The following is a 26,144-nucleotide window of genomic DNA, read 5'->3' as shown; positions in this document are numbered from 1 at the left end:
GTTAGCAGGGAGCACATCTGTCTCTGGAAGCAAGGTGCTTGAAAATTAGGTGTCATGAGCTCAACGTGTTTCTTTGTCTGAAAGAGAGGTATCTGCCATCCCCTTCCAGCCTCCACCCCTGGTTTTGCACAAGTTCTTTCTACTTGTACTCCTTGAAGCCACACCTTCAGCAAGCCAGCAACTAGCTATCATTCAGATCTCAAATTAGATGTCACCTCCTCCCAGAAGCCTCCTCTGACTACCACCCCCTCCAAGTCTGGTGCCACTACGTGTAGTATATTTTATATACTAATAAAGGCCTATCTACTTGCACACATGGCTTGGCATAGAGTAGGCACTCAATAAATGTTTGGTGAATGAAGAAAAGTCAGGTACCAGCTGCTGCCTGCTGCAGTCCATTTATTCGGGTCCCCAGTGGAGAACAGAAAGGGAAGGGCATGGGATTAGCCCAGTCACCTCACGTTTCCCAGCATCACTTCTCTGTACATTTGAAGGGACCCGGGTGATCAGGTTAAACCAGCATGCACTTGCTCCTGAAGCAGCGAGGCATGTGTGCTGCAGAAAGCTGAACGTTGATTCCTTGGCAGAGGCAGTCAAATACCCCCAAGCAGTCAGTGCAAGCCGCTTCCTGGGAAGCATAGTCTGGAAGCGGGTCAAGGAGGAATCTCAAGGCGACTCAGCCCCAGCCCTGCATATGCTCACTTTCTCAGAGGTCATGGGGATGGGGTGCTCAGCCGGAGAAATTTCTAATTGATTATGAACCAAACCCCTGGGAGCTGGAGAGATGCTGGTCTGAGAGTACTAATCCAGTTCAGGCCAGAGGTGGCCAAAACAAGATGCACTGGGCCAGCCAGGGGATCAAGGAAAGCTTTTTGTCCTGACTGTAAATGATGCCCTCTCCTCCCCAATCCCTTTGGCCATTTTCCTGACAGATTCTGGAGGGGTTGGGAATGGGGCAGTCAGTGCATCTTACTCAACCCTGCACCCCACCACCCTGACTATTGATGCCTCCAAGATCACTCTGGCACCATCCACTGACCTCTGATTTACTATTTTAAACCAAACACCTTTTCCCCAAAACAAAACTCTGTCCATTTGGACCAATTGTTTCACTTAGGGGACAGGGACTGTTACACACAACAGAGCTCTGGTGTCTGGAAAAGCCGGGCGTCTTTAGAAGAGCTTGGAATAAGAAAGAAAAAGCCCATCATTTCTGAGTGAGGTCAGCCAGCCCAGCTGGAGAAGGCGGCAGGCTGTGGGGGGTTGCTGAAGGACCATTTGGCCAGCTCGCCGGACCCTGGGCCAAGCCATTGTATAAGCTCCCAGTATTGGAAAGAAAGAAAGAAAAAATCGAGACATGTTTTTAGCTTTGCTCAGGAGCCCAGAACATGCTCACAACTTCAAGAATCTCTGCTGTTCTCTGCAAATGGAAAATATGATCCCTGAGAACAAACTTGACCACTAGAGTGTGTGCCTGGTTACCCAGCCCTGAAACTTAATCGAGGGCTGTGCCTCACACCACCTTGTGACCATTTTCCAGAGTACTCTCTGTTCCTCTGAGCAGCTGGCTCACGTTAATGGTTAAAAGATAGGACAGCGGACTCAAAATTAATTACAAAATGTGCATTTATTGACATCTGCTCTAGGCTACACTGGGCTTCCAGCAAGAACAAAGGCAAATGTAAAGGGGAACGTGCTAATATAACTGGCAACCTAGTGCCGCTGTGGGTACGAGGAGACATTCTTTCCAGACTTGGTAGAGAAACTATCATTACCCTATATTCAATAGCTTAACATCAAATGTGCACTAGAGTCCCAGATTCAGCAAAGAAATCAATGTTATTTACATTTCAAGTAAAAATATTGTAGTTTATTCCTTTATTTTACCACCATTTATATGTATGAACTCTGATGGAGGCCTTGCTTATGTCCTGTGGAGCAAGGTCAAGAAATATGCTTTATGTTGGTTATTTGATCTTCAACATCAGATTATCATTATGTAGAGGTGGGCAAAACCATGCAAAAAGAAAAGGAAGGACATTTCCATTGATGGCACTAAATGAAGATGGTCAAAGCCACAGGGTTTGCCAATGGCCAGTTTCTTGTGTTTCTTTTAAAGAACAGGACAAAGAGGCTTTATTTTGCCATTTTGTGGGCTACGTGCCAATCAGTTTCACAAGACAAAGACAGTAAAGGCATAAAGAAACAAACAAGCAAATTGCACCAGAACAGATGTGCTTAAATTAACCAAGTGACAATTTATGCGTCAGTCTCACAATGGCTGTCACGTGATGTGGGGGGAGAAGTATCACAAGACTTAGTTCTTCAGAGGCTGCTGAGCAGCCCCAGGAAACCTCAGAGAGGCCACCCCTCTGCGCTGGCGCTGGACAGCCCTGCTTGACCGCTGCTGCCTCCTTGAGGGCAGCCTTCCTCTGATAGTGCTCACAGTGGGGGGCCGGGTTGGGGTGCTTTGGAGATACTGGAAGGCACTCTGGCGACCCACCTGCCTCTCTATGCAGTTAAAGGTGAGGGCCACTCCCACGTTGCTCTTCATAACTCTGGAGGAGCCATCAGATGTGCCATCAAAGCACCGGCCAAGTGCAATCTCCTTGGCTGTGCGAGGGTCCTGGTCTGTGACAGTGTAGATGCCATAGTTGTGGCCCAGTGGATCCAGGGGTGCCAGCATGGTGTACTCACTGGTGTCGTTGTTGACTGCCAGTGGTAGGTGGTTGACCAGGTACTCGTGCAGCATGGAGTTTACACTAGCTCGATGGCAGCTGCCCTGGGGGATGATCTTCACCAGTGTGCGGTCCACACGGTCCTGATCATAGAGCATCCCACTGCACTTGAACTCCAAACAGGCAGCTGAGACATTGGGCTGGTCTCTGTCCCGTGTGCTCTTCACATCCCGGATTCCATACAGCTTCCCCACTGTCTGTCGGTGGGTGCCCCCCATGTTGCGAGATCGCACATTTACCTCCAATGGCCCTACAATTTTCACCTTGATGTAGCAGGCTCTGAACTCCATTGGCTTGGGCCACCATGCCAGGTAGTCCTCAGTCCAGCTCATGGGGTCATCTTCATTGAAGGGGACTGTGTTGTAGTCATACCGATCCCCCTCAATCTGGTAGAAACGGAAGTGGGCTGCACTGGGTGGTGCCTGCTCACATGCCCGGAGGTTCTCAAAGGCATAGATGGGCCCGTTGCTCTCCTCAGCTGAGTTGGGCCTTGGCTTGGCCATGCTGATCTGGAAAGCAGTCTTCTTAACCCGTGGGTCCTCATGGTCTGTCCGACGGTACTTGAGCTTGTTGAGGTAGGGCTGAGGGACGCCAATTGCATTTGGGTTGAATTTAGGAGAAGACTCCACTGCTTCCAGTTCTTCCCCAGCCAGGCTTGCCAAGACATAGGCAGAGTAGGCATCAGGGGACTGGTCATCACAGAAGGCAGGCACACAGGCCCCATTGGGGCCTGTGATGACACTGTCAAAGCGGCCCCAGGCCCTGGGGTTGGAGGAGAAGCCAGCCCTGGGCTCCAGGTTGATTGCAGACACCACGACCCCCTGGATCTGCTCACTGGGCAAGAACCTCTCACTCCGGTAAGCCCTCACCTTAATAAAGCACCTCCTGCTTTCAGGGACATCCAGGTTAAAGAGCCTCCTCTCACGGATCTCCATGTTGCCCACCAGAAAGGTTCTGTCTTCCCTTCTCTTTCGCCTTTGGCTTTCAAATTTGAAGTCATCTTCCTCCTCCCACAGTCCTGTGTCTGGGTTGAGTGACCAGAGTTTCATCGTGGGCACATGCTCTGGCATCTTGACTTGGGTCGAGTCGAGGTGGACCTTCACCTTGCCAGCATTAAGTGACTCTGAGGTGGCCTCATCTGTGAAGTCCACAGAAAACATGCCATATGTCCGAAGAGGGAAGGTGTCTCCTTCATCATTGATGAAGTTCAGGTCACTCTGAGCAGCTGTGGCTGTGGAAATATTGCGAGGATCCAGGAAGGTCACACTGGCCTTCACTTTTCCTGTGTAGGGCTCCCCATTCTGCCTGTAGAAACTCTTGGATGGGATCTCCAGCTCACCCATAGGGTCTTCACCATCCACCTCCCCCAGGGGGATAATGTTGGTCTCCATGGCGTCCAAGATGATGGGCTCTTTCCGTCGAAGCATCTTGATCTCATGGAACACTGCACTTCCCTTCTTGTTGAAGGGCAGCACTTTAGTGGTGTTGACAAACTTCTGCAGCCTGTCCACAAATGTGAGCACCAGCCTCTCAGTGTCCTGGGGGACGTGGAGGGTGAAAGTGCCCTTGTAGCCAGTCATGCTCACACGGTTGCTCCCCATGTACACATGGCCAAAGCGCATGGGTTCCCCATTGTCGGCGGCGCTGACACGGCCCCGCACGATACTCCGGGTCTCTGTACACCGCTGGCAGCTGCACTCTGTGGCCACCTTGGTGGGCAGTGTGTACCCACTGCACTGGATCTCCCTCTCCTCTGTTTTGGAGATGCCGCAGCAGTTCTCCACAGCATCCCGGCATCTGATCCCATTATCCTGCTGCCCTGCACAGGTCTTGACAGGGCAATGGCCCACATCATAGTAGAAGGAGTTGGTGGCATTCTGGAAGCAATCATGGGGCAGCCGGATAAGGTAGCTCTCAGGGGTTGGGTTGCAAGGAGTCTCATCAGGGCCTGTGGAGGGAAATGGTGTGGATATTAAATGTAAGTTCACATCCTACACCAAGGGCACCTTGACGTCACCTCTCTGCAGTGCTTGATGGTTTTGCATATCCGTGATCCCGATTCTCACAGAATTCCTCTGAGAAACACAACGGCTATTATTAAACCCACTTAATACATGTGGAAACAGAGTTGGTTACTGAGACCACTGGAGTAGTGGTTTTCATTGGAGGAATCTTGAATATTGTGGGCAGGGAGCGGGTATTGCTGCTCTGTGTCTTCAATGCCTGGCGCTGTTCTGCATAAAGAATTTTTCTCCGTCCTCTATGACTTTCACATATCCCACCAGCCATGCACGTAGGTAGAAAACCTGTTTAAAATTATCAGAGCCTAGGATTTTTTACATGGCTTTGAACATACATTGAATTTTTCAACAATGAAACTACCATATAAATCAAGCTAAGATTGTACTTTGTTTAGCTTGGAACAATACCGAGAGTTGTTCCTTATCTTAGAAAAACCACGTACCTACAACAACATTACCCAAGGAATGTAAACCACCAAAATGATACCCCTTATCCACCAGCAGTTGTAGCTGTCACATTCATGGTGACTGGATTTCAGTGCAGATGTCTGACCTCTTGGCTGGCATTCTTGTATTATTATGCCAAAGTGTTTACATATTGAAATACAGACTATTTTGTATTAAAATGATTTTTAAAAATTTCTCCTTTATGGTATAGTTAGGGCCATGAGCATATCTATTTGAAAACTATATAATTGTGTTATTACCTGTAAATTTAACATCAGAATAGTAAAAATATTTTTAAAATTTAAAGTATTAAAAATAACTGTGACAGGGGCTGGCCCAGTGCCATAGTGTCTAGGTTTGCATGCTCTGCTTCAGCAGCCCGAAGTTCACGGGCTCAGATCCTGAGCGCAGACCTACACGTTGTTCATCAAGCCAAGCTGTGGCAGCATCCCACGTACAAAATAGAGGAAGATTGACACAGATGTTAGCTCCGTGACAATCTTCCTCACCAAAAAATAAAAAATAAAAATAACTGTGACAAACAGGGCGTGTAGGTAATATGGGTTGGGAACCACTGCTGACAGGGCTCCACATCTCCTCCACCAAAGTCCAAGTGTCCTGTGTCCTGTCTGTCCTGAGGTCTGTTGCTCAACTTCTTGGAGTCTGTGAAATATTCAAGAATCCTTCCAATAAATGTTCTCTTCCTCTGCCTTTTGTTTGGTTTTGTTTAGGCCAATTACTAAGATATCCTCCTTCCCCTTCACTTTGCAAGTACAGGTTCCTGATTGGCCTTGGCCGCCAATCTCTCCGCCACCATCCCACTCCTTGGAGCCAGCTCTAATCAGGTCACCCTTTCTTGTAAAGCCCCCTCAGCTTCCCACTTCTATACCTTTGCTCATGCTGGTGCCTTGATGTGGAATGCCCTCACCTCCATATACACAGTCCCTAGCCATTCTTTAAGACCAGGGGTTCGCAATGTTGCTTGCAAATTAGAATCACCTAAGGGAGCTTTCAAACTGTGCATGCCCAGGCCACATCCCAAAACAATGATGTCAAACTCTCTAGGGGTAAGACCATGGTGTAAAACTCAACATGTGACCCCAATGGGCTGCCAAGGCTGAGAACCCCTATTTAAGCCCACTGAAATGCTGCTCCCACAGGCAGCCATCCACAGTCACTAATGCGTGGGGTGTCTCTGTCTCTCCTCTATAGAGTCCACGGCCCCTTATCTCCTGTTTTAGCTGCATTTCTCTACTTTTACTTATTTGTCTCTTATCTGCATTTCTTCACCCCTCTGGAGTGGCAGCTCTGTGAAGGTAGGATTGGGGTCTATGCCATCTTTGTGTCCTGGAGGGCATAGCACTCTGTACGGCACAGAAAAGCCCAAGTTTTTACTACTCACTAATGCCCTCTGGGGTGCTCCCCAGCCCTGTTGGCAGGGGCCCTCTAGGGACCCTGACAGGCCTACCTATGACAGTCAGCTGGGCGACCTTGGACTTCACAGCCCCAGCGTCGCTCTGGGCCTTGCAGAAGTACTCCCCAGCCTGGTCCTGCTTCAGGTTCCTCAGCACCAGCTTGCTCTCGTGCTTGTAGCGAGAGGGATCCAGCAGCGTGCCATTGTGGTACCTGCAAGGGATGGAGAAGCACAGCCTGAGGGGGCAGTGGGAGGGCAGGAATCCTTGGGGACAGTACCAGGAGCAAGCAGCCAGGGAGACAGATAGTGGATGGGTCCCTGTAGATGCCGACACCACCTTTGACTCGGCCCATCCAAGGGCACTGACTGGCCTGGGAGTCAGGGGACTTGATTCTGAGTCTCAGCCCCAACGCTAACTGGCTATGGATCCTGGGACAAACCGTCTCACCTCTCTGAGCTTCAGCTTCCTGGCCTATAAAATGCAAGCAATGATTCCTAGCTGACTTCACAGAATTGTTGGGAGGGGTGAACAAGATAGTGGCTGTAAAATGTTTGTGAAGGGGAAAGGACCCACAGCCACTGGGGACTCTGGCTTTGTTTGCCTTTGTTGGGGGAAGCAGCACTGAAGAACCTTGTTCTGTGTCCCAAAGGATATGCAAGTCAGGACCCCAAGGCCAGAGCTGCTCTGTGGGGACCCCAGCTTCAAGAGGACAACGACAGGGCTTGCTGGTTGTCTAGGCAGCCTCAACCCTGCTGGCCCCCACTTGTAAGTGCCAACTTCCGGGCTCTACACCAGGGCCTTACTTGTAACTTTATTCTGTGGGTTATTGTTATGATTAATAAGTCCAGACCCAATGCAAGAAAGCTCTGGTTTCCAGGAGGAGACCTGGGCAAGGCAGCTCGCAGAATACTCACCAGAAGTACTTGTCTGGGCTGGGCTTCCCCGTGGCTTTACAGCACAGGGACACGCTCTGCCCAGCTCTCCGTGCTTTTGTCTCAGGGTTCATCACGATGTATGGAGTCTCTGGGACAGAAGATGAGAAGTGGTGTTTTAGTTTTTCTTTATGACAGATTCTTCAGAGCCATGTTCCCTGGGGTTGTCTGTTAAAATTCTAAGACTTCACACCTTGCCCCCTATCCCCTCTCCAATAATGAAGCTGGTCCAGAATGGAATCCACCCTCTTCACCCCCTCAGCCTGGAATCTACTCCCATGACCTTTCAAGCAGCATCTGGGTGGGGCAGTGGAGAACAAATGGGACCTTGTGCCAGCCAAGATTCCCAAGAACTGCTATTGGGACAAAGCTGGCTGTTTTGAATAGTGCAATATTTATGATCTGCTGCCTCCAGCAGAATCTCCTGGCCACTCTGTACCATTTCTGAATTCCCCCTGCCTCTCTCTCTATGACCTCCAAGCCTCACACTGTATTGTAATTGACTATTTCAGATAAGGTGGCCAAGGAAGAACTCATACATTTGAGGGAGCGAGCCATGCCAATATCTGGGGGATGAACACTCCAAGCAGAATAGATAGCAAGTACAAAGGCCCTGAGGCAGGAGTGTGCCTGTGTGTTGAGGAACAGTTAGGAGGCCATTGTGGCTGGAGTAGAGTGGCTCAGTGGAGGCAGAAGGGAAGGTAACATGAGAGGAGAGCGGAGAAGTAATGGGGGGCCAGATGATGTTGGGCCTCGTGGGCCATGGTAAGAATTTTGAGTTTTACTCTGGGCAAGCTGGGAAGCCAGCTCTTAGCACTGTAATCTCTTTATTTATAAGTCCAGCCTTCCTCCCCAGCCCTACCCCAGAGAACCGAAGTACCTGCCCTCTTGAACTCCGCATTGATGGTGACTGCCTTCAAGCGAGTCTTGGGCATTGTGAGCCTGATGGGGGCAAACTTGGCCTTTGTGATCTTCAGGATGCTTTTGCCATCAGGGCACAAGCCAGGGACTCGGAACCTCCCACTGCTGTCTGTCCGAGTCAGTGGCTTAGGCGTCTTGGTCAGCAGATAGACAGTGGCCCCTGAGGCTGGGGCACCTCCAGGGAGGGAGACAGCCCCACGCAGCACAAAGTCCTGGCACATGCAGGCATCACAGTCAGCATTCACCTGGCCCATGGAGCAGGTCATGTCACAGGCTGTAGAAGAAGGGGCCACATCAGGAGGGCTTATATGGATTCTGACCCTCCTTCAGCCACATCCCAGCTGGTGGACTCACATATGCTTCCCCTCTTCCTTAGGCCTTTGTTAACCTTCCTTATCAGCCTGCATGACTAATTCGTACTCATCCTTTAAGACTGAGCTCAGGACACCTCCTCTAGGAAGCCTTCCTTGATTCCCCTAAGCTATGATAATTGACCCTGCTCTGTGCTCCCACATTGTCCTCTATATCTCCCATCAGAGCACATAATAGATGCTCAGTTATTACTTGAATAAATGAATGAATCCTTCTCAGTCTAACCTATTCTAGGCTGCTTCAGCCTCAGCCCCATACCCTGCCCAGTACCAAGAGCAAAGGTAGTACCTGAACAGGCCTGGTCCATGCAGTGCCGGCCCTCCTCGGCGGCCTCATTGCACAGTGACACCGTCTCCGCCAAGCAGGTGCGTGTGCGGGTCTGGACCCCAGTGTGACCACAGGCGGCAGAACACTTGCTCCAGGGAGACCACGGGCTCCAAATGCGCTCTGTGTCTCGGCGCAGGGACCCTGCAAAGCAGGAGCAGCAGGTGGCCTGACTTCCCTCCCAAGGGGACTCTGTGGGGAAACTGACCCCTGAGGCTATTTTTTCTCACAGAGACAGGGTTTATGTCACAGATGTCATTGATATTTATAGTTACTGCAATGAGTTTTCCAATTGATGGAAGTCAAGAGTTTTGAGGAAGTGGTGTCTCTAATTTGCACAAAGGTACCATCTGGGCTAGGGATGATCCCGAGAGGGACTTGTTGGCCAATCACTGGGACTCTGGTGTGCTGTCCTGGGATGTGCAGGCATAGCACCATCTTCCCTCTCCTCCAGTGTGGGACCAGCCATGTGCTCCTGCAGAAGGGCTCCCTGAGAAGTCAGAGCCTGGGACCTCAGTGGCTCAGACATCATGCCCTCTTCTGCCAACCCTCCTCACCTCTGGGCTGAGGCCTCTGTGCAAGAATGGGGCCCTCAGACCTGGCCCAGGAGACCTTGCACAGCCTGAGCTCCCACTCCAGATGACACCACTGCCGCCTGGGCCTGCAGGATCAGGCCGTGTCCCTGGCGGAATTCCAAGAGGGGAGGGTGTCCATCCAAGAAGTGGGCAGCCTGCACCTGGCTCTGTCTTATCCAGTGTGGGCAGGAGGACATAAGAGCATGACCTCTTAGACTCTGCAAACACGGACTTGGTTTTAAATCTCAGCTCTCCACTTAGCAGCTGTGTAATCATGAGAAGTGACCTAACCTCTCTGAACCTGGCGTGACTTGTCAAAATAGAGACTCCTCCTGTAAGTTGTAAATGTTGAGTAATGTAGATAACTAGTACAGTGCTTGGCACATAGGAACTATAATGAAACTAACAGTTTCATTCACCTGGGTTAAGCCCTCTACATTTATTACCTCATCTAATCCTCATCAAGCCCCTATGACATTACCCCCATTCTACATGTGAGAAACCCGAGGCTCAGAGAGCTTCAAAAGTTTGCCTAAGGAACACAGTTCAGTTGGTAGGCCAGGGATTTGGACCACACAGCCCAACTCCAGAGCCTGTGGTCTTCACCACCAGGGCACATGCACTCAGCAAAGTCAATGGAATGGAGAGGGCCCATAAACACAGAACACTGTTGGGAAGATTACGGCTTTCATGACACGGTGGCTTATTATTAGCAAGTTGAAGCGTATCTACGTGTGTGATATCCAGAGTTCCTGTGGCCAGAGGCAGGTCCTGGCCTCTCCCTGTGCCGAGATTGGTGGGAAGCAGGGGGTGGGGGCTGTTCAGGCTCACCTGGCGGGCAGAGGAAGCGCACGGTGTAATTGGAGCAGTTCTGGCCGGGCCGCTGCTCCCTGTTGAGGCACCAGAAGCCCTCACGGGGACTGCCACGGACCACTTGGCCAGTCCTGCCCGCAGGCGTCCAGTTAGTAGTCCGAGCCTCCAACCGCAGGGGCCGAGCACACACACGGTCTCCATAGTAGAAGAGAATAGCATCCAGCCGCTCGATGTCACCCTCCCCACCTGGGTGATCGATGTTGAACCACGTCGTCCACTCGCCAGGAACTGAGAGATAGAGTCAGGGTGAGGAGGAGCCAGGCCCTGGAGCCCCAGGTGAGCTCTAGTTCCCCTTTCCTGCTCAGCTCCTGGGAGTCATCTCTCATACCTTTCACTTACCCTCCCATTGGTCTCAGGCCCCATTGCATCTCCCTCTCCAGCATCTCTCCCACCTCTTACCCTTCAGCACCTCGCGCTGCCAAGGGCTCCATCAGAGCTCTGAGCAACCTGGCTGTATCATATCAGTAAATTCCTGCCTGGTCTCTCTACCTCGAGGTTCCCCCTGGGCCCATCCCCACCCATCCCCAACATTGTCGGGGTGAGATTTCTCCATGTGGCTTGACCTCAACACTCCCAGCTTTAACTCCCTTAGCCAGGCATTCAGGGTGCTGGTGAGCTGGCTCCTGCTATCTCTCCATCCTCATCTCCCCTCCTCTCTCCCTACCAGCCTGTGCTCTGGTCCCAACAATTCCTGGGATATATCAGGCAGCTTCGGGATTCTGAGCTGTCCTATATACTAGGACCCTTTGCCTGGACATAGATGTAGGCCAAATGCCTTGAAAAAGTGGGTTTCCATGGAACCCCGACATTGTGCCAAGCTCAGTAAAGACCCCTCCCTGCTCCAGCCACAACTCACTTTCCGGGGAGTCAGCAGGCTTGGCAAAGATGCTGAGGGTCCTCTTCCCAGGCTGGACTCTTCTCACTGACTGGATGAGCATCGTCTGCCTCCCTGAGGGCCAGGAGGAGAAGTGAGAGGCCAGAACTTGTCCTGCTACCAGCCTTTCAAGATGCGAGGAAGCAGTGTGTTGTGGTAGATGGAGCATAAGCACTGGACATAGCTTCAAATCCCGACCCTGCCACTTATTGGCTGTGCAACCTCACAAAAGCTTTATTCCTCTAAATCTATTTCCCCGTAAAATAGGGCTGCATTTAATAATCACTGCACCATAGGGCCCTGGTGCATATTCAGGGTGCGGGGACCTGGCATGTAGTGCATGCTCAACAAATGGTAGTTCTCTTTTTGTTCTAGAAATGTATCATTAGACATTGCTGAGCAGCCAGTGGGCAGGGGCTCCTACGTTAGGGTCTGGACCTGTCCTTCTTGGCAGAATGCAGCCTTATTTTCCTCAGCTACAAAACGGAGATGTTAATTCCCACCTCAGAGTGTGGTCTGGTTGGCATGAGGACTCCATGAGGTAACACAAATAAACATCTCTGAAGTGTGCGGAGATGGAGAGCATGAGCTCTAGAGGCTGTCACTTCCTAACTGTGTGACCTGGGGCCAGATACTTTTCTGACCCCTATTCCCTCATCATAAAATGAGGATGATAGGAGTTCCTGCCATAGAGGATTGTGGGGATAACATAATGTCATTCATAAAATCCACTTAGCACAATCACTAGCACATAGTATTTGCTGCATATGTGGTAGCAACTCCTTTTAGCTCAATGCCTGGACAATAGATATCCATTTCCCTTCCCTTGGGCAAAGTTTGGCTCTGGGAGTCCACCCTCCTCTAAAGGTCTCATATGGCCTAATCGGGGTAGCAGTCCTCAATTTTCTGACCCTAGGGTGGCGGCAACTGCCTGAGGATGAATACAGGGTCCTCAGGCCACAGGCAGCTTCCAGCCCCACCTCTCCTGAGGCTGGGTTGGGGGGTTCCAGAACGGGAAAGAGAAAGGAGAGCAGAGGGCTGCAAAAGCTTTGAAAGGCAATTAACTCTCGCGTGAGGAGCCAAATCAGAATTCTCTATACTGCTTAATTGGGGTGATAGGAGCTCTTTTAATCAAACTAATCTGATTTCCCCTCAGATGGTTGAATGTTAATCATCTTCACAAACAGCAGCTGTCAGGATGGAAAGAGCAAAGCAGGAGGTGGGCACACACTGGGTTTGGCCAGAGGCTGAGACAGCCTTTGTTCCTGCGTCTGTGGTCACAAAGCCTGCAGTGCATGCTGTTTTAAGAGAGGGGTTTGAGAATTTTTTTTTTTAACCTGCGTATGTGGTTAGAAATCAGGAGAGGAAGGGGAGGTTGGGGAGAGTATACAGGGTGGTGCTGGGGCCTCGAATGCTCAGATACCTCAGGGAGCCCACCAGGCAAATTCTCTCTCTCCGTTCCTTTGAGGACTCAGCGTCCCCAGAGGATGGGGTCCAAGGACAAGGAGACCGGAAAAGGTTCTGGTGTCCGTGAAATTTGGCTGCAGGGTCTAAATGAAATTGAACTTTAGGCCAGAAGAATTTTCATGAAACTAAAACCAGACAAAACCCCAAACCTGCTTCTGAGGACTCAGTGACCCCTGTGATCCCCTTTTGCTTTGGTTCCCTTGAAGCTCAGAGCCAGATTTAGCACTCACAGGTAGTAACCCTTTTTTCCTCTCTCTGAATGACAGCTCATCCCTCTCCTTATTTAAAAGATTCTGATCTGTGAGTTTTAATATTGGGAACTATCTCAAATCCTTTGGGGAAAGAAGCAGGGTATAAATTATGAGTAAGTCTATAAACCAGCCTCAGGTCTTAAGGGCATTGCTGTGCTCAAGGCAGATGCGTAGGTGGGTCCCAGACCGGACATGACTTCACTATGGCAAGGTGGGGATTCGGGAGATAGCAAATACTTAGCCTGTACCCAACACAGAGGTGAACTCCAGGACCAGGAAGAAGAACACCCAGGCCTTGGTCCCCACCATCTTTCCCCCAGGCCCCATGGGGAACGTGACAAGAGATGGCTGAGGGTGCTTCAGAGAGTCGAGTCGTCCCTGGAATGTGGTACCCTGGGAAGTCTCTCAGATCCAATGGCCTACAAAGAAACAAAGTTCATCAGGTCCCACATTTCTAAGTCACCTCTTATGGCTTGAGCAGAACTATTTCTTGACCTGTCAAGGGTGGAAGGGTAGGGCCAGCCCCGGTGGCCTAGTGGTTAAATTTGGCATTCTCCACTTCAGCAGCCTAGGTTCTTTCCCAGATGTAGACCTATGCCACTCATCTGTCAGTGGCTATACTGTGGTGGCAGCTCACATACAAAAAGAGGAAGATTGGCAACAGATGTTAGCTCAGTTCAAACCTTCCTTAGCAAAACAAAAGAAAAGGCTGGGGGGAGTAGAAGGAAGAATGAAGTCTTGTGAGAGGTGACACCTGCCCATGTTGAGAATCCAGGCAGCTTGGGAGATGCAGAGGCTCAGAATCTGAGTTCAAATGAGGCAGGCCTGGATTCATACCCTGGGTCCAAGCACTAGAGCCCCACATCGAGATGGGGCACAAAGGAGAATAGGGGTGAGAAGATTCCTTGCCAGTGAGGAGGGGCCTGGGGTCACACCCAGCAGCCTCTGGGTGACTCATTAAACACTTCCCAGACCTGGGCTTGGGGGCATGCTTTGCTACCCCTTGGTGGGGCTCACACTCATGCACAAAAGGGCTACATATTAAGGCTGTGCAGCCCCAGCCATGACTACTGTGGCCCCTCACAGGGCAGGCAAGCTGGAGGATGCAGATGCTTCAGACACATCACCTCCATGAACACATTCCCAGATGTGCACGGGCTGCAGCTGGAACACATTTCTGGCCTGTTTGTTTGAGGCCTGGCCGGCGGTTACACAGCCAGGAGCCTGCTGAAGGAGAGCAGAGGGGACGCAGTGTGAGAGGCCAGGGGTCCCCAGTAACTGCTGACCGGGAGCAGTGAGAGGAAAGCAGGCCTGGCGGTAAGAACAAGGGCCCGTGGAGCCCAGCCCAGGCTCCTGCTCATTTTTCTCTCACCCCAGAGCTCTGGCCAACCCAGAATCTGAACAGTTCCTGGAGATTCAAAAGTGGTTCCCTTCAACCTCCAAAATCCAGGGTGTGGTGGGAAAGGGGAGCTTCTTCCTTTCTGGAAAAAAGATTCAAAATTACTTGGCTGTCCCAGAGGAAGAACAGACCAATCCCACTTTGCAGACCATCTATCTCTCAGCCCACGAACCCTGCCACCACCTGTCTCTCAGCCCAGGGAACAGAGACACAAGGGTTCCCAAGGTCTCCAGCTTCCCCAAGCTCTCGGGCTCTGAGCAGGGAGCTGAGTGCTCTGCAGGCCTGCACAGCATTCAGTCTGAGCCCGCTCCAGGACTGTCTGGGAGGCCGAGGAGGCCTGAGGCACCTTGTGGAAAAACCATTTCCCATCTGGCAGCCCACGGAAGTTTCCTCAGCATATGCTCTGCTGGTTAGTCTCCCCACCCCACGCCTCTCAGAACTCTTGGACAAAGCAGACTGGCTGACCGCAGGGAAGAAGCAGGGCGCCCAGAGGTACAGAGACCCTGACTGGGGCCGTTGGAGGGTCCCTGACATCAGGTGAGGGAGGGAAAAAACATGGGGCCAATGGGAGAAAAGAGAGAACTCCAAAGCAGAAAGGGGAGTCTTCTCTGGGGGAGATAAGGGGTGGTCAGGGGAGAACAGGAAGAGCTGGGTGGGCAGCAGGGTGCAGGGATGGGGTGAGGGGAATAGGAGTAGAGCTCACCCTGTCCTGAGTGGGACTCCTCAGCTGAGGGTCCAAGTCTTCGCCTCTTCTTCGTCTCTTCAGCGGTCCAGCCGCTGGGCCTTATATAGCACAGCTGGTGGCTCAGCCTGTGGCAGTGTGCCACGGGAAGCGGCAGAGAAACCAGATCTGAGCATGAGGAAGCTCAGCCTCCCGCTCCCCTCCCCACATCCCCTACAGCTCCCAGACACTGGGATTTCACTTCCAGATCCTCAGGGGGAGATGCCTCAGGGTCTGGTCATGGGCCAGGTGGGCAGCCGCCTGAGGCTCCACAGAGCAGAGAGATGGGTGGGGAGCTGAGATGGGCACTGGGAGCAGCGAAGGGAAGGGGCCCAGGGGAATTCTGCGTCCATCCGGGCAGCATTTCGTGGCTCAGGAGAGTGTGTGCTCTTGTCTTAAGCTGTGCTTGCTGATCCCCCACATTCCCCGGGCTCTCGCCCACCCATGCAGAGAAAGAACTTTGCTAGTTTTAGCACGTACTCCAAACTCTTAGGCACACGGGTCACCTGGTCTTTCAGCTGAGGGTGCCTGGTCTGAGTTGGACAACTACTCATCTTTTCTGGCCTCTGAGGGAGCACTCAGAACCTCAGAGGGGACAAGGAACAAAAGAATTGTAGGGCACAGGATGTCACCTGGTGAGAACAGTTCTTCCTTGACCCTACCTACTGCCATCTGAGTGCCTGTCTGCGCCCTTTGGACCACAGAACCCCTGCATGTGGACTCTCTGAGACCCTGCCAGTTGCTCATATATGTGCGTGAGTGGGAGTACGTGTCTGAATTCAGGTATGGGTGCCCACCAGCATATGAACAGCAGCCTCACCCATAGGTGGCATAAGCAGCTGCCTGTGCTTCAGAACTTCCCAGCACCGCCCCCCACCCCCAGCATCAGTTTGCCTGTTGTCTAAGGCAGTGGTTCTATAATTTCAGCATGCATTAGAATCCCATGGAGGACTTCTTAGAACACAGATTGCTGGGCCCCATACCCAGAGTTTCTGATTCAGCAGATCTGAGGTGAGGTCTGAGACTTCGCGTTTCTAACAAGCTCCTGGGTGATGTTGATGCTGCTGGTTTATGGACCACACAAGGACAGAGTCCCAGTTGGATGCAGAAGATGGGGAGGGGGTGTACTAGGCGAACCACAGCAGGAGCTGCCAGGGCCTGCGTCACGTCCCAGACTCTTCTGGCCTGGGCTGGGCTTCCTGCCTCATGCCAGGGTCTGGAGATGGAGGCCTGGTCCCTGTGGCACTCCATACTTGCTCACTCTTTCTACATACTCTCATCGAGCTCCTGTATGCGGCAGGCTCTAAGCTGGGCACTGGGAGCCCACAAAAGAAGAGACATGCCCTTGCACTCAGAGGAAAGAGCCTCACGCAGGAATGATCCCACAGTGCAGCAATGCAAACCCTCATCCAGAGAGCTGTGGGTGTGCTTGTGTGCATGTCTCTGCCTTTCTTGGTATGTATGTGTCTATGTATATGCTGTTATGTCTGTGTCTTTCTCTTTGTGTGTGAGTATATGTGCGTGTGTGTGTGTGTATGTGCGTGTGTGTGTGTGTAAGCAGGGGTTTAGGAGCTCTGTTCCTCTGAGCATCGCTCTGGATAGGCGCTATTGGCAGAGCAGGTTGGGGTGGAGAATGGCTGTTGAGCAGCAACAGCCCCCACGTAGACCTGGGGCACAGCTCTGCTTTGCTTTCTCTCCAGGAGCCTGGTCTCCCTCCCCGCCCTGAGCCCTTGGCCCGTAGAGCCTTAGCCAGCCCCAGTCTGGTCCAGGTTGTTGTCAGAGCCAAGCCATGAAGCAGCTTCAGCCTTGACTTTGAAGGTGAAGTCTGAACTGAGTGAAGCCCATAAGAATTCTGCTGGTCCAAGAACAGATGAACAGACAGACAGAGGCTGAGCTGCGATAGCCAGATCAAAGAACAGGAGAAAAATAGGAACTTGGGAGTCAAAACCTTGGTCCTGGCTCTGCCACTGATTCTGATATGTGACCTTGGACAAGCAATGCCCCAAGTGACCTTGGGCCTCTGTGTCCCCACCAGTGCAACAGAAGTTTGTCTGAGTGAGCTCTGAGGCCCCCACTAGCTCTTGCAAGGTTTGATAAGACGCTGACAACAAACATTGCGGGAAGGAGAGACAGGAAGGAAGGACAGGTCCAAGGAGTCTGGCCAGGGGTCAGGAGGGAGGCCAGAGAAGCAATGGGATCACCAAGGCTGGATTAGGAGAGCAAGGTAAATGGGAGAGGAAGATGGGGAGAGGTAAACCAGAGGTCCAGAGGTAAATGTCAGGGTAATCAGCTGCTCTCCAGTCTATGAACCCCAGGGTGTAAGAGGACTACCCCCGCTTCCAATTGCACCTCTCTCTTCTCTTTATGTGGTGGGAGGCACAGTACCCCATGGGGTGAAGGTTTGGCAAAGTGGAGCCCTTTAAGCCATGATTCCTACCTGTGTCTCCTTGCTTGGCCCAGCAAGCACACAGAGGTCCCCCCACCATTTACCTAGCCCCAAGTGGCCAGCGGGTGTTGTCACGGTGGGCACGGGGTTGAGGGACTGTGAGCTAGAATCCCTGGGTTCCGATTCCAGCCCTGCCATTTGCGTCCCTCTAGCTGACCTCCCCCAACCCCATCAAAGAATCCTTTCCTGTCCCCAAGTGGGACTGAGCTGTCAGCTGCTCAGGGCTAGATTGGGTGAATCTGAGCCTATCCCCATTCCTCCTCCCAGGACTCCTTTGAGGGAGAGGCTGCTGCTCTCATCAGCCAGGACCCCAGAATAGACAGGGCTTGGGAGGCAGCCACAGATTCGGACAGTCCAGGGCCTGGCCTGGAGGGGTCAGCCCCAGCCATGAGTAGCCATTTGGGGCTTCTGCAGGCCAGGCTAGTCTGCAGCAGCTCCAAGCTCCTTCTTGGAACACACTAGAAACCCATAAATCACCCCCATCCCTGTCCAGGGGATTAGGGGTTTGGAGCCCAGTTTAGCCAGGCCATCTGTGACCCAAGCCTGGCCAGGGGTCCCCACCCTGCTGAGGGGAAAGGAGCTTAGGAACACTGGGAGGGGTCTGACCTGGTGCTGGTGGCTCCAGAGGAAGGTGCTTTGTCTCTGACACTCTGCCTGACCACCTCTCTCATGCTCCCATCATCACCCCACTGTGGCCTGAGAGCCTTTGCCAGCCTGGGTAGCGACAGGCAGCTGATGAGCCCCGGAGACTGGAGGACTTGACTGCAGCTCCGAGTGACCATCAGGGGCTGTTGACCCAGTACCTGGGAGCCCAGAGACCCAGAGTCCAGGGTAGTGGAAGGGCTCGCCCCCCACCTTGTTCTCCCTGTCCTGGGTACAGTCTGTCACTGTTCCACCTCTGTGCCTTTACAGTTTTATTCCTCAGCTTCTCATCCTGAAACACAGCCCTTCCTCCCCACCAGTGTGAATGTCCCCCATCTTTAAAAGCTCCATCTCAGTCTCCTCCCTCTTGCCCTCTCTGACCACCCAGGCCCACCTTGATTACCCCTTCTTGAGTCTCAGATAATAACGTTCAGTCACGTGTGGATGGCACTCTTTAATTTACAAAGCACATTCATGGTCATCATCTCATCTGCAGCCTCACAAGCCGAGCTGTGAGGCAGGAATGATCACACTCATTTTACAGAGGAAAAACTGAGGCTCAGAGAGGTGAAGTCACTCAGACGTCAACTCAAAGTTGCCCCTGGGAACCAGGGGGCTAGTGCAGACCTTGTCATAGGGCCCTCAGCTCAGAGGAGCCACCATGGAAGTCACATTTCCACTGTATGCTCCTCAGTAAGAACATGCCTAGAACAGTCTGGCTCTGCTTGACTGGCACACACACCCTGCTTCCTATACATACACTAAATCTAAAGATGCTCCCACCTAACACGATCCAGCTATCTGTCATGCTGTGGTGGATTAAATATGACCACAAATCCTTTGCAACTTTCCCATTATGAGGTAGAGTCTATTTATTCACTCCTTTGACCTGGGCTGGCCTCGTCACTTACTTTGAACAAAGGAATATGACAAAAGTGACACTGTACAAGTTCTGGAGTTTAGGTCTCAAGAGACCTTGCTACCTTAGCTTTGTTGGAACACTGTCCTGAGACCAAAATATAAGGAAGTCAGTCTATCCTACTGGAGGATGAGAGACCACATGGAGGAGACCTGAGGCCTCCAGCCAACAGCCAGACATGTGAATATCTTATCCTTTCTACCCCAGTTGCATGAGTGAGCCCAAGTAAGACCAGCAGAGGAACATCCCAGCGAAACCCACAGAATCATGAGAAATAAGAAATCACTGTTGTAAGTCACTGAGTTTTGGAACGGTTTATTATGTTGCAATAGACAACTGATACACACACTAAGAGTAAAAGCTCTTTCACTTGCAAGTGACAGAAGCATAATTCAGATTGGTTTAAGCAGAAAAGGCATCTGATGCCTCTCATAACTGAAATCTTGGGGAAAATTGGATCTAGATACTCAGAAAACATCATCAGGACTGTTTTCTTTCCATATCTCAACTACTGCCTCTGAGATGGTTTTATTCTCAGAAGGGCATAGCAGTCTGTGTTTTCCAAAGATGGCTGCAACAATAGCTCTCACTGCATGCTCTGGTACAATGTGACCGTGCTAGTATACCATCAAGAGATAGAATCTAATTTCCCTCCCCTTGAATCTGAGTTGGCGTATGACTTGCTTGTTTCCAAGAATGAAGTGGACGTCTAAGGCTAGGTCCGAAGAGGTCAAACAGCTTCCACTTGAATCTCTTGGGACAATTGCTCTGGGGAAAGCCAGCTGCCAAGTGAGAAGTCTAACTACCCTGAGACCACCATACTGGAAAGGCCTGGTATAGGTGTTCTGGTCAGCAGTCCTGGCTGAGCCCGCCTGCCAGCCCTCACCACCAAGGCACCAAACAAGCGAGTGTAGCTGTCTTGGACCCTCCAGGCCAGACCAGCCCATCTACCAGATGAGTGCCACTGACTGGCTTCCATTCATGTCACAAAAAGCGGAATTGCCTACTCAAGTACTACATGAAATCCTGACCTATAGAGTCCATGAAATATAATAAAATGATTGTCATTTAAGCCACTAAGACTTGGGGTAGTTTGTAACACAGCAAAAGTAAGTGGACCAGAGGCTGTTCCCATGCAGTATCTTCCAGAAGCTTCAGGCACCCTCCTAGCACATCTCAAATCTCCATGGAAAGAGAGTGTCTCTTCCCCAATTGTTCTAGCAAAAGTCCTGGGGAAGGCTCTCAGGCCCATTCCTGATCCAGTCCTTGTAACCATGGGACGGAAAGCTCTGCTAAGCCCACTACTGGAGCCAGGAGTAGATCAGCCTCACTGGGATTACACGGACTGATTTTTCACAAAGGAAAATTGTGGTGCTGTCATCAGAAGAAGGAAAAATGGATCCCAGAAAGTAAAAAATGACATGTACCCACTAAAAACACAAGCACCCCTTTCCTAGTAGGAGTTGATCTGAAATGTCTTAACTATTGACCTTGACTTCAGGAATTGAGTCTTGATATCAAGAGGCCCCTGTCAACCTCAGAGTTTACCCTCCCTTTGTCCCTTTGTACCCACCCATGTATGATTACTCCCCACCCTGTAACCATATCAACACATCCCAGAACAGTTGTATAAAACTGAACAACTATAATAACAACTCCAGCTTAGAAAATGGAAGAAAAAGAAAGAAACCTTCAGGACCATGCACGCCACACTGGTTGCTGCATATACTGCACCTGCAGGTCAGCACCTGGTCACGTAAGGGTATGCTTATTCCACGCAGGTTGTAGGTAGGAGCAGATTCCCTGTGAATGGCAGATACCCCAAAATATGCCCTGTAGAGCCCTCTACCTTGCATAATATGCTTAGGTGATCATCACAGAATACTCCTCGAGCTTAAAAAAAAAGAGTCACCTCACTGTCCCTATAGTGTATTCAACATAGTCACAGCCTTATGCTCACACGCAGCATCTCTAGTGCTCACCATGCTTACCACAATGTGTTCACACCCACATGTCCCAGTGTTTTTGCCACTCACTATGGGATTCCTGCTGTGTCACCATGATGTTCACCTAGCTTGCCATGCCGTGCTCATAGCCACCAGAGAGTCTTCACCACACTTACAGTTTGCTCACACCCAGTGACATTGTAGTGTTTACTGCATAAACCAGGGAGTTCACATTCTATATGTGGACATCAGAGTGTCCCCACAGTGCCCCCTGTGTTTCTCAGGAATATCCACATTTACGATTTTGCATAGGATTAGGGGGTGCACACTTACCAGGATGTCATCTCAAGAGTGTTCACACTCTCTTCCCCGACTAGTCACACTCAACGTGATGCGTTTGTCCTGATTGGTCATCAAGCTCACCTTGGTGCATCTAACAGACTCTGCCACTTGCTTCCCATGACCCAAGCCCTCTTTTTATGACTCTCCCAGAGCCCCCAGGTGGTTCTGGGTGTGGTACAGCTTCAGTTCTGACCAAGATGCTGGCAGCCCAGAAAAACCCGCGGCACTGATGGGGGCAGCCTTGCTCAGGGATGAGGTGAGGCAGACGCGGGTAGATGTTCTCTCTGGCTGTATGTTCCCTGGACACATGGCTGTTTTATGGGCTAGAGCTGTGGAAATTTGAATGTGAGGAACCTCCCTCTTCCCAGGCAGAATCATTCGCCCACACAGCACCTGGGCTGTAAGGATTTAGAACTCCAGATGACCAGGGTGAGCAGGCAGGGAAGGGGAAATGGAGGTTAGAGAGGCCTTGGTGAGCAGGCTTAGCCAGACGGGGTGGGACAGAGGGAAAGCGTCAGACACGTGGGCCTGCAGAGACAGTTCTTAGTGGATTGGCCTTTTGTTCCCAGAAGCAAAGCAGTGTTCACGGTGGCTGAATCAGGGCATTTTTTTCCCAGGAGAACAAGAGCTTGGAAGACAGGATGTTGGGTAGTGACAGGGAAGGCAAAGAAAGGGAAAAAGGAATTTGAATCCCAACCCCATTTTTAAAAATTGAAGCATAATTTTCATACTATAAAATTCACCCTTTTGAGTGTACAGTTCTATGATTTTTGACAAATGCAAAGAATCATGTAATCACCATCACAATCAAGATATAAAAATATTTCCATCACCTCAGAAGTTCCCTTGGTAGTCAGCCCCTCCCTCCATCCCCAGCTGCTGGCAACCACTGACCTGTTTTCTTTCCCTGTAGTTCTGCCTTTTCAAGAAAGTCATAGAAATGGAATCCTTTGGTATGAGCCTTTTAAGTCTGCTTTCTTTCACTTAGTATAATCATCCACATTGTTGCATGAGTCAAGAGTTCATTCCTTTTTATTGCTGAGTAGTATTTCACGGTACAGCTATACCACAGTTTATTTATCCATTCACCAGTTGGAGGACAGATGGATCGTCTCCAGTTTTTAGCAATTACATTTTAGTTATAAATATTTGTGTACAGATTTTTGTGTAAACATGTTATTCATTTCTTTGGGATAAATACCTAGGAGTGGGATTGCTGGGTTATATGTTAAGTATGTGTTTAACTTTATAAGAAACTGTCAAACTGTTTTCCAGAGGGATTGTACCATTTCTATTCCTACCAGCAATGTATGAGAGTTCCAGTTGCTCAGCATCCTCATCAACACTTGATACTGTCAAAGCTTCATGTTCGATTGCTGGTTGGTTTTTAGCCCTTCTAGTGGAGGTGGCTGTGCTCTCGTTGTGGTTTTAATTTGCATTTCTATAGTGGACAATGATGTTGAACATCTTTTCATACCCTTATTTGCCATGCATATATTTACTTTGGTGAAGTGTCTGTTCAAATATTTTGCCCACTTAGTAATTGGATTGCTTTCTTATTATTGAGTTTTGCCTGTACTTTATATATTCTAGATACAAGTCCTTTATCAGATAAGTGTTTTGAAAATATTTTTCCCACTCTGTAGCTTGTCTTTTCATTTTCTTAAGTGTCTTTTGAAGAGCAGAAGTTCTTAATTTTTTTCTTCAGGAAGACTGGCCCTGAGTTAACATGCATGTCCATCTTCCTCTACTTTATATGTGGGACGCCTGCCATAGCATGGCTTGATAAGTGGTGCATAGGTCCGTGCCCAGGATCCAAAGTGGCAAACCCCAGGCCTCCAAAGTGGAGTGTGCGAACTCAACCACTACACCACAGGGTGGGCCCCCAGAAGTTCTTAATTTTGATGAAATCCAGTTTATCAATTTTTTAATTTTATGGATTGTGCTTTTGGTGTTGGATCTAAGAAATTTTGGCCTAACCCACGGTCATAAAAATTTTCTCCTATGTTTTCTCTAGGAGTTTTTTAGTCTTAGGTTTTGCCTTTAGGTCTATGATTTATTTTTAACTAGTTTTTGCATATGGTACAAAACATGGGTCAAGGTTTTTTTTTTGCATGTGGGTGTCCAATTGTTCTGTCACTATTTGTTGACAAGACTATCCTTTCTCTGTTTAACTCCCCCCCACCTTTTTTTTTAAAGACTGTGGCTCTTTGAGGCATTGACTCTAGAGCTTTTGTGATGCACAAAGTCAGTAGCATAGCAGAAATGAATGTCTCTCTTACCTGACCCCAAACAGAACTGCTTATGCCCAAATAAGACACAGACTTTTGGAACAGCTCTTTTAGCTTTTCCTTACGGCCCCTCTGCTGTCCCCAGTACTCAGACAGGAGTCTGCTGAGACCTGCACCAGGAGACTGCCGTGACTGTCAAGTCACAGTCCTGGGTCCAGCACAGCCCCTCCTCTCCACTGACTCCCCTACCTCCCAGGAGGCTCCTCAGCCAGAGAGGCTTGGCATCCTCTACACCCAATCAACCAGCCTCCGTCCGACAGAGGGAGGAGAATGCCCTGGGAAGCATCAGCTGCTTCCACCTTTCTGGCTGCTTTCACCTGTCAAAGTTGCTCTTGATTTTCATTTTAGCCTGATCGTAATCAGCGAAGGAGAAAGGACACTGTGCAAGGTAAACGAGACTTCTGCCAAGACCAGGCACTTGCGGAAGCTTAGGGACTTGATTCAGGCTCGAACCCAGGCCAGGTCTCCTAATTTCCAGTCCTCTGATCTTTCCATTTTCTCACAGTGGCCTCTCATACAAGATAAAGCTGGTTGCTCTCTGGGACGCCAGGGAGATGAGGGGGCTCCTTAACTGGTTATGCATTTCAGAGAACAAAATGATAACTCTCAGGTCATTCTGAGAAAAAAAGAGGCTTGTTGTAAAGATAGACAAAGTCAGGAGCTGGGCTGGGCAACTCTGGGGCAGGCCTCTCTCACACAGGCTGCCTGGTATTTCTCCTATGTGTCTGCTTCTCTCTATGTGGCAATTTCCCTTGCCCCTCGCTCCTGACAGGTCCATCTCCTGCATTTTCTTAGTTCAAATCTCAGCGGGAACGGTTCTGATTGGCTCAGGTAGTTCCCACACCCACCCCTATTGGATGGAGCTTTTCTCATGAAGCCCTTCACAAGTCACCAGCTGGTGTATGGATGGGCTGGGTTTAGGTCAGGTACTCAGCCTGAGCCAATCAGTGGCCACTCCTGGCCAAACACCATGGTGGTACTGCTTCCCCGACTACTGGGCTGTGGGTGGGCAGTTTCAGCTAGAAGAGGCTCCACGGTCTGTGGCACCGTGAGGGTTACCAGCATGATTTGAGGGTTTATTCTCATACCTGAAACATTACACACATGCCCTGAACACTCCAGCCCACACCCCTCTCCTCCCTCTGAGCTGCCCCAGCCCCAGCCTCAGCATTTCCTACTTGGCCCCACTCTGAGTTGAAGAGCTCTTTGCTCCACTTGGGAATGCTGTCTTTCCTCACTTGAACTCATGAAGGGCAAGGACTATGTCTTACTTGTTTCTGTGTCCCCAGCACCTGGCTCAACGTCATAAATCCATAGACCTCAAAGAGGGGAAAGGGCTTACCCAAGGCCGTTCATGGAGGGAGGGGCAGAGCCAGGGAGGAGCCCAGGTCCCCTGTTCCACATCTGGGCTCCTCTCTGCACTCCAGTAGGCTCCCTGGCATCTCACTAAGATGTGAAGCTCGGGAACTTCAGTCCCACTTCTGAGACTGGTGAGGCCTCTGGCTCTGCCCTGAGACATCTTCCCTGGAGGATGTAGGCCCAGCCCTGACCCCTGGTGCTGGGGCAGCTCTGAGTCAGTTCTGGGGTAAACCTCCTGCCCTGCTTGAGGGAGTCTCCAGGGAATGCTTGGAGCAGACCTATAGACAGTATGACCCCAAGTTCCCGAATGCTCTACTTCCCACCATGGTCCTCGTGATCCATAAAGGCTGGAGCGGAGGTGGGAGTGGGCAGGCGGGCACGATCAGCTGCTCCAGCTTAAGGAGGCATCTGAGCAGCCTGAAGTGTAAATGACGGCAGCCCTGGGGCCAGTGCCTGTGTCTGTGGAGTGGAGTGTCTGTGTGCATAACTGTGTAGTGCAAGTGGCTATGTGGGAGCGTACAGGCCCGACTGGGCGTGTCCGGATGTGTAGATGCTCACACTCAGCTCTGATGCCCAGGTGCAGTGTGACTTTAGGCATTTCACTTTCCCTCTCTAGGCCTGTTTCCTCCACAGCAAAATGAGAGCATTAGAGGATTAAAGCTCCCTCCTCCTCTGCTTCCACCGCTGCTCCCTAGGCCTCCTCCAGACTCTTCTCCCTGTTCTCAGCAGGGCAGCCTTCCCAGCCTCTGAAGCCTGGCCCTGCAGATCCTCAGGCACCAGAGGCCTCATCGTCTACCCCATGTTCTTATTAAAACCTTTCTCTTCCAGGAACAGCTCTCACTGAGAAGAATTCTGGTACATTCTCCACT

At 50.7% G+C, this 26,144-nt stretch overlaps 1 protein-coding gene and 1 long non-coding RNA gene across 3 annotated transcripts in view; one reads left to right on the top strand and one right to left on the bottom strand.

The window, feature by feature from the left end:
• Positions 1–1,608: 1,608 nt before the first annotated feature.
• Positions 1,609–15,620, bottom strand: CILP (cartilage intermediate layer protein). 2 transcript variants are annotated; one of them, XM_008531701.2, is made up of 10 exons: positions 15,313–15,508; positions 14,583–14,691; positions 13,459–13,629; positions 11,475–11,567; positions 10,577–10,846; positions 9,135–9,314; positions 8,434–8,748; positions 7,536–7,644; positions 6,675–6,832; positions 1,609–4,686 (listed from the first exon to the last, which is right to left on the bottom strand). In XM_008531701.2, exons 3-10 carry the CDS (start codon positions 13,535–13,537, stop codon positions 2,318–2,320), a joined length of 3,573 nt encoding a protein of 1,190 aa, XP_008529923.1. In that variant the 5' UTR covers positions 13,538–13,629; positions 14,583–14,691; positions 15,313–15,508; the 3' UTR covers positions 1,609–2,317. The 2 variants fall into 2 exon arrangements, with proteins under 2 accessions (XP_008529923.1, XP_008529922.1); XM_008531700.2 differs by lacking the exon at positions 14,583–14,691 and having other exon boundaries at positions 15,313–15,620.
• Positions 15,025–26,144, top strand: part of LOC103558600 (uncharacterized) — a 34,667-nt gene continuing 23,547 nt past the window's right edge. The window contains exon 1 of the long non-coding RNA XR_546771.2: positions 15,025–15,146. This is a non-coding gene — a long non-coding RNA (uncharacterized lncRNA). The remainder of the gene's footprint in view (positions 15,147–26,144) is intronic.

The sequence above is a fragment of the Equus przewalskii genome, chromosome 1 (assembly GCF_037783145.1).
Source record: "Equus przewalskii isolate Varuska chromosome 1, EquPr2, whole genome shotgun sequence".
Classification (NCBI taxonomy): domain Eukaryota; kingdom Metazoa; phylum Chordata; class Mammalia; order Perissodactyla; family Equidae; genus Equus; species Equus przewalskii.
This window is presented reverse-complemented; position numbering and strand designations above follow the sequence as displayed.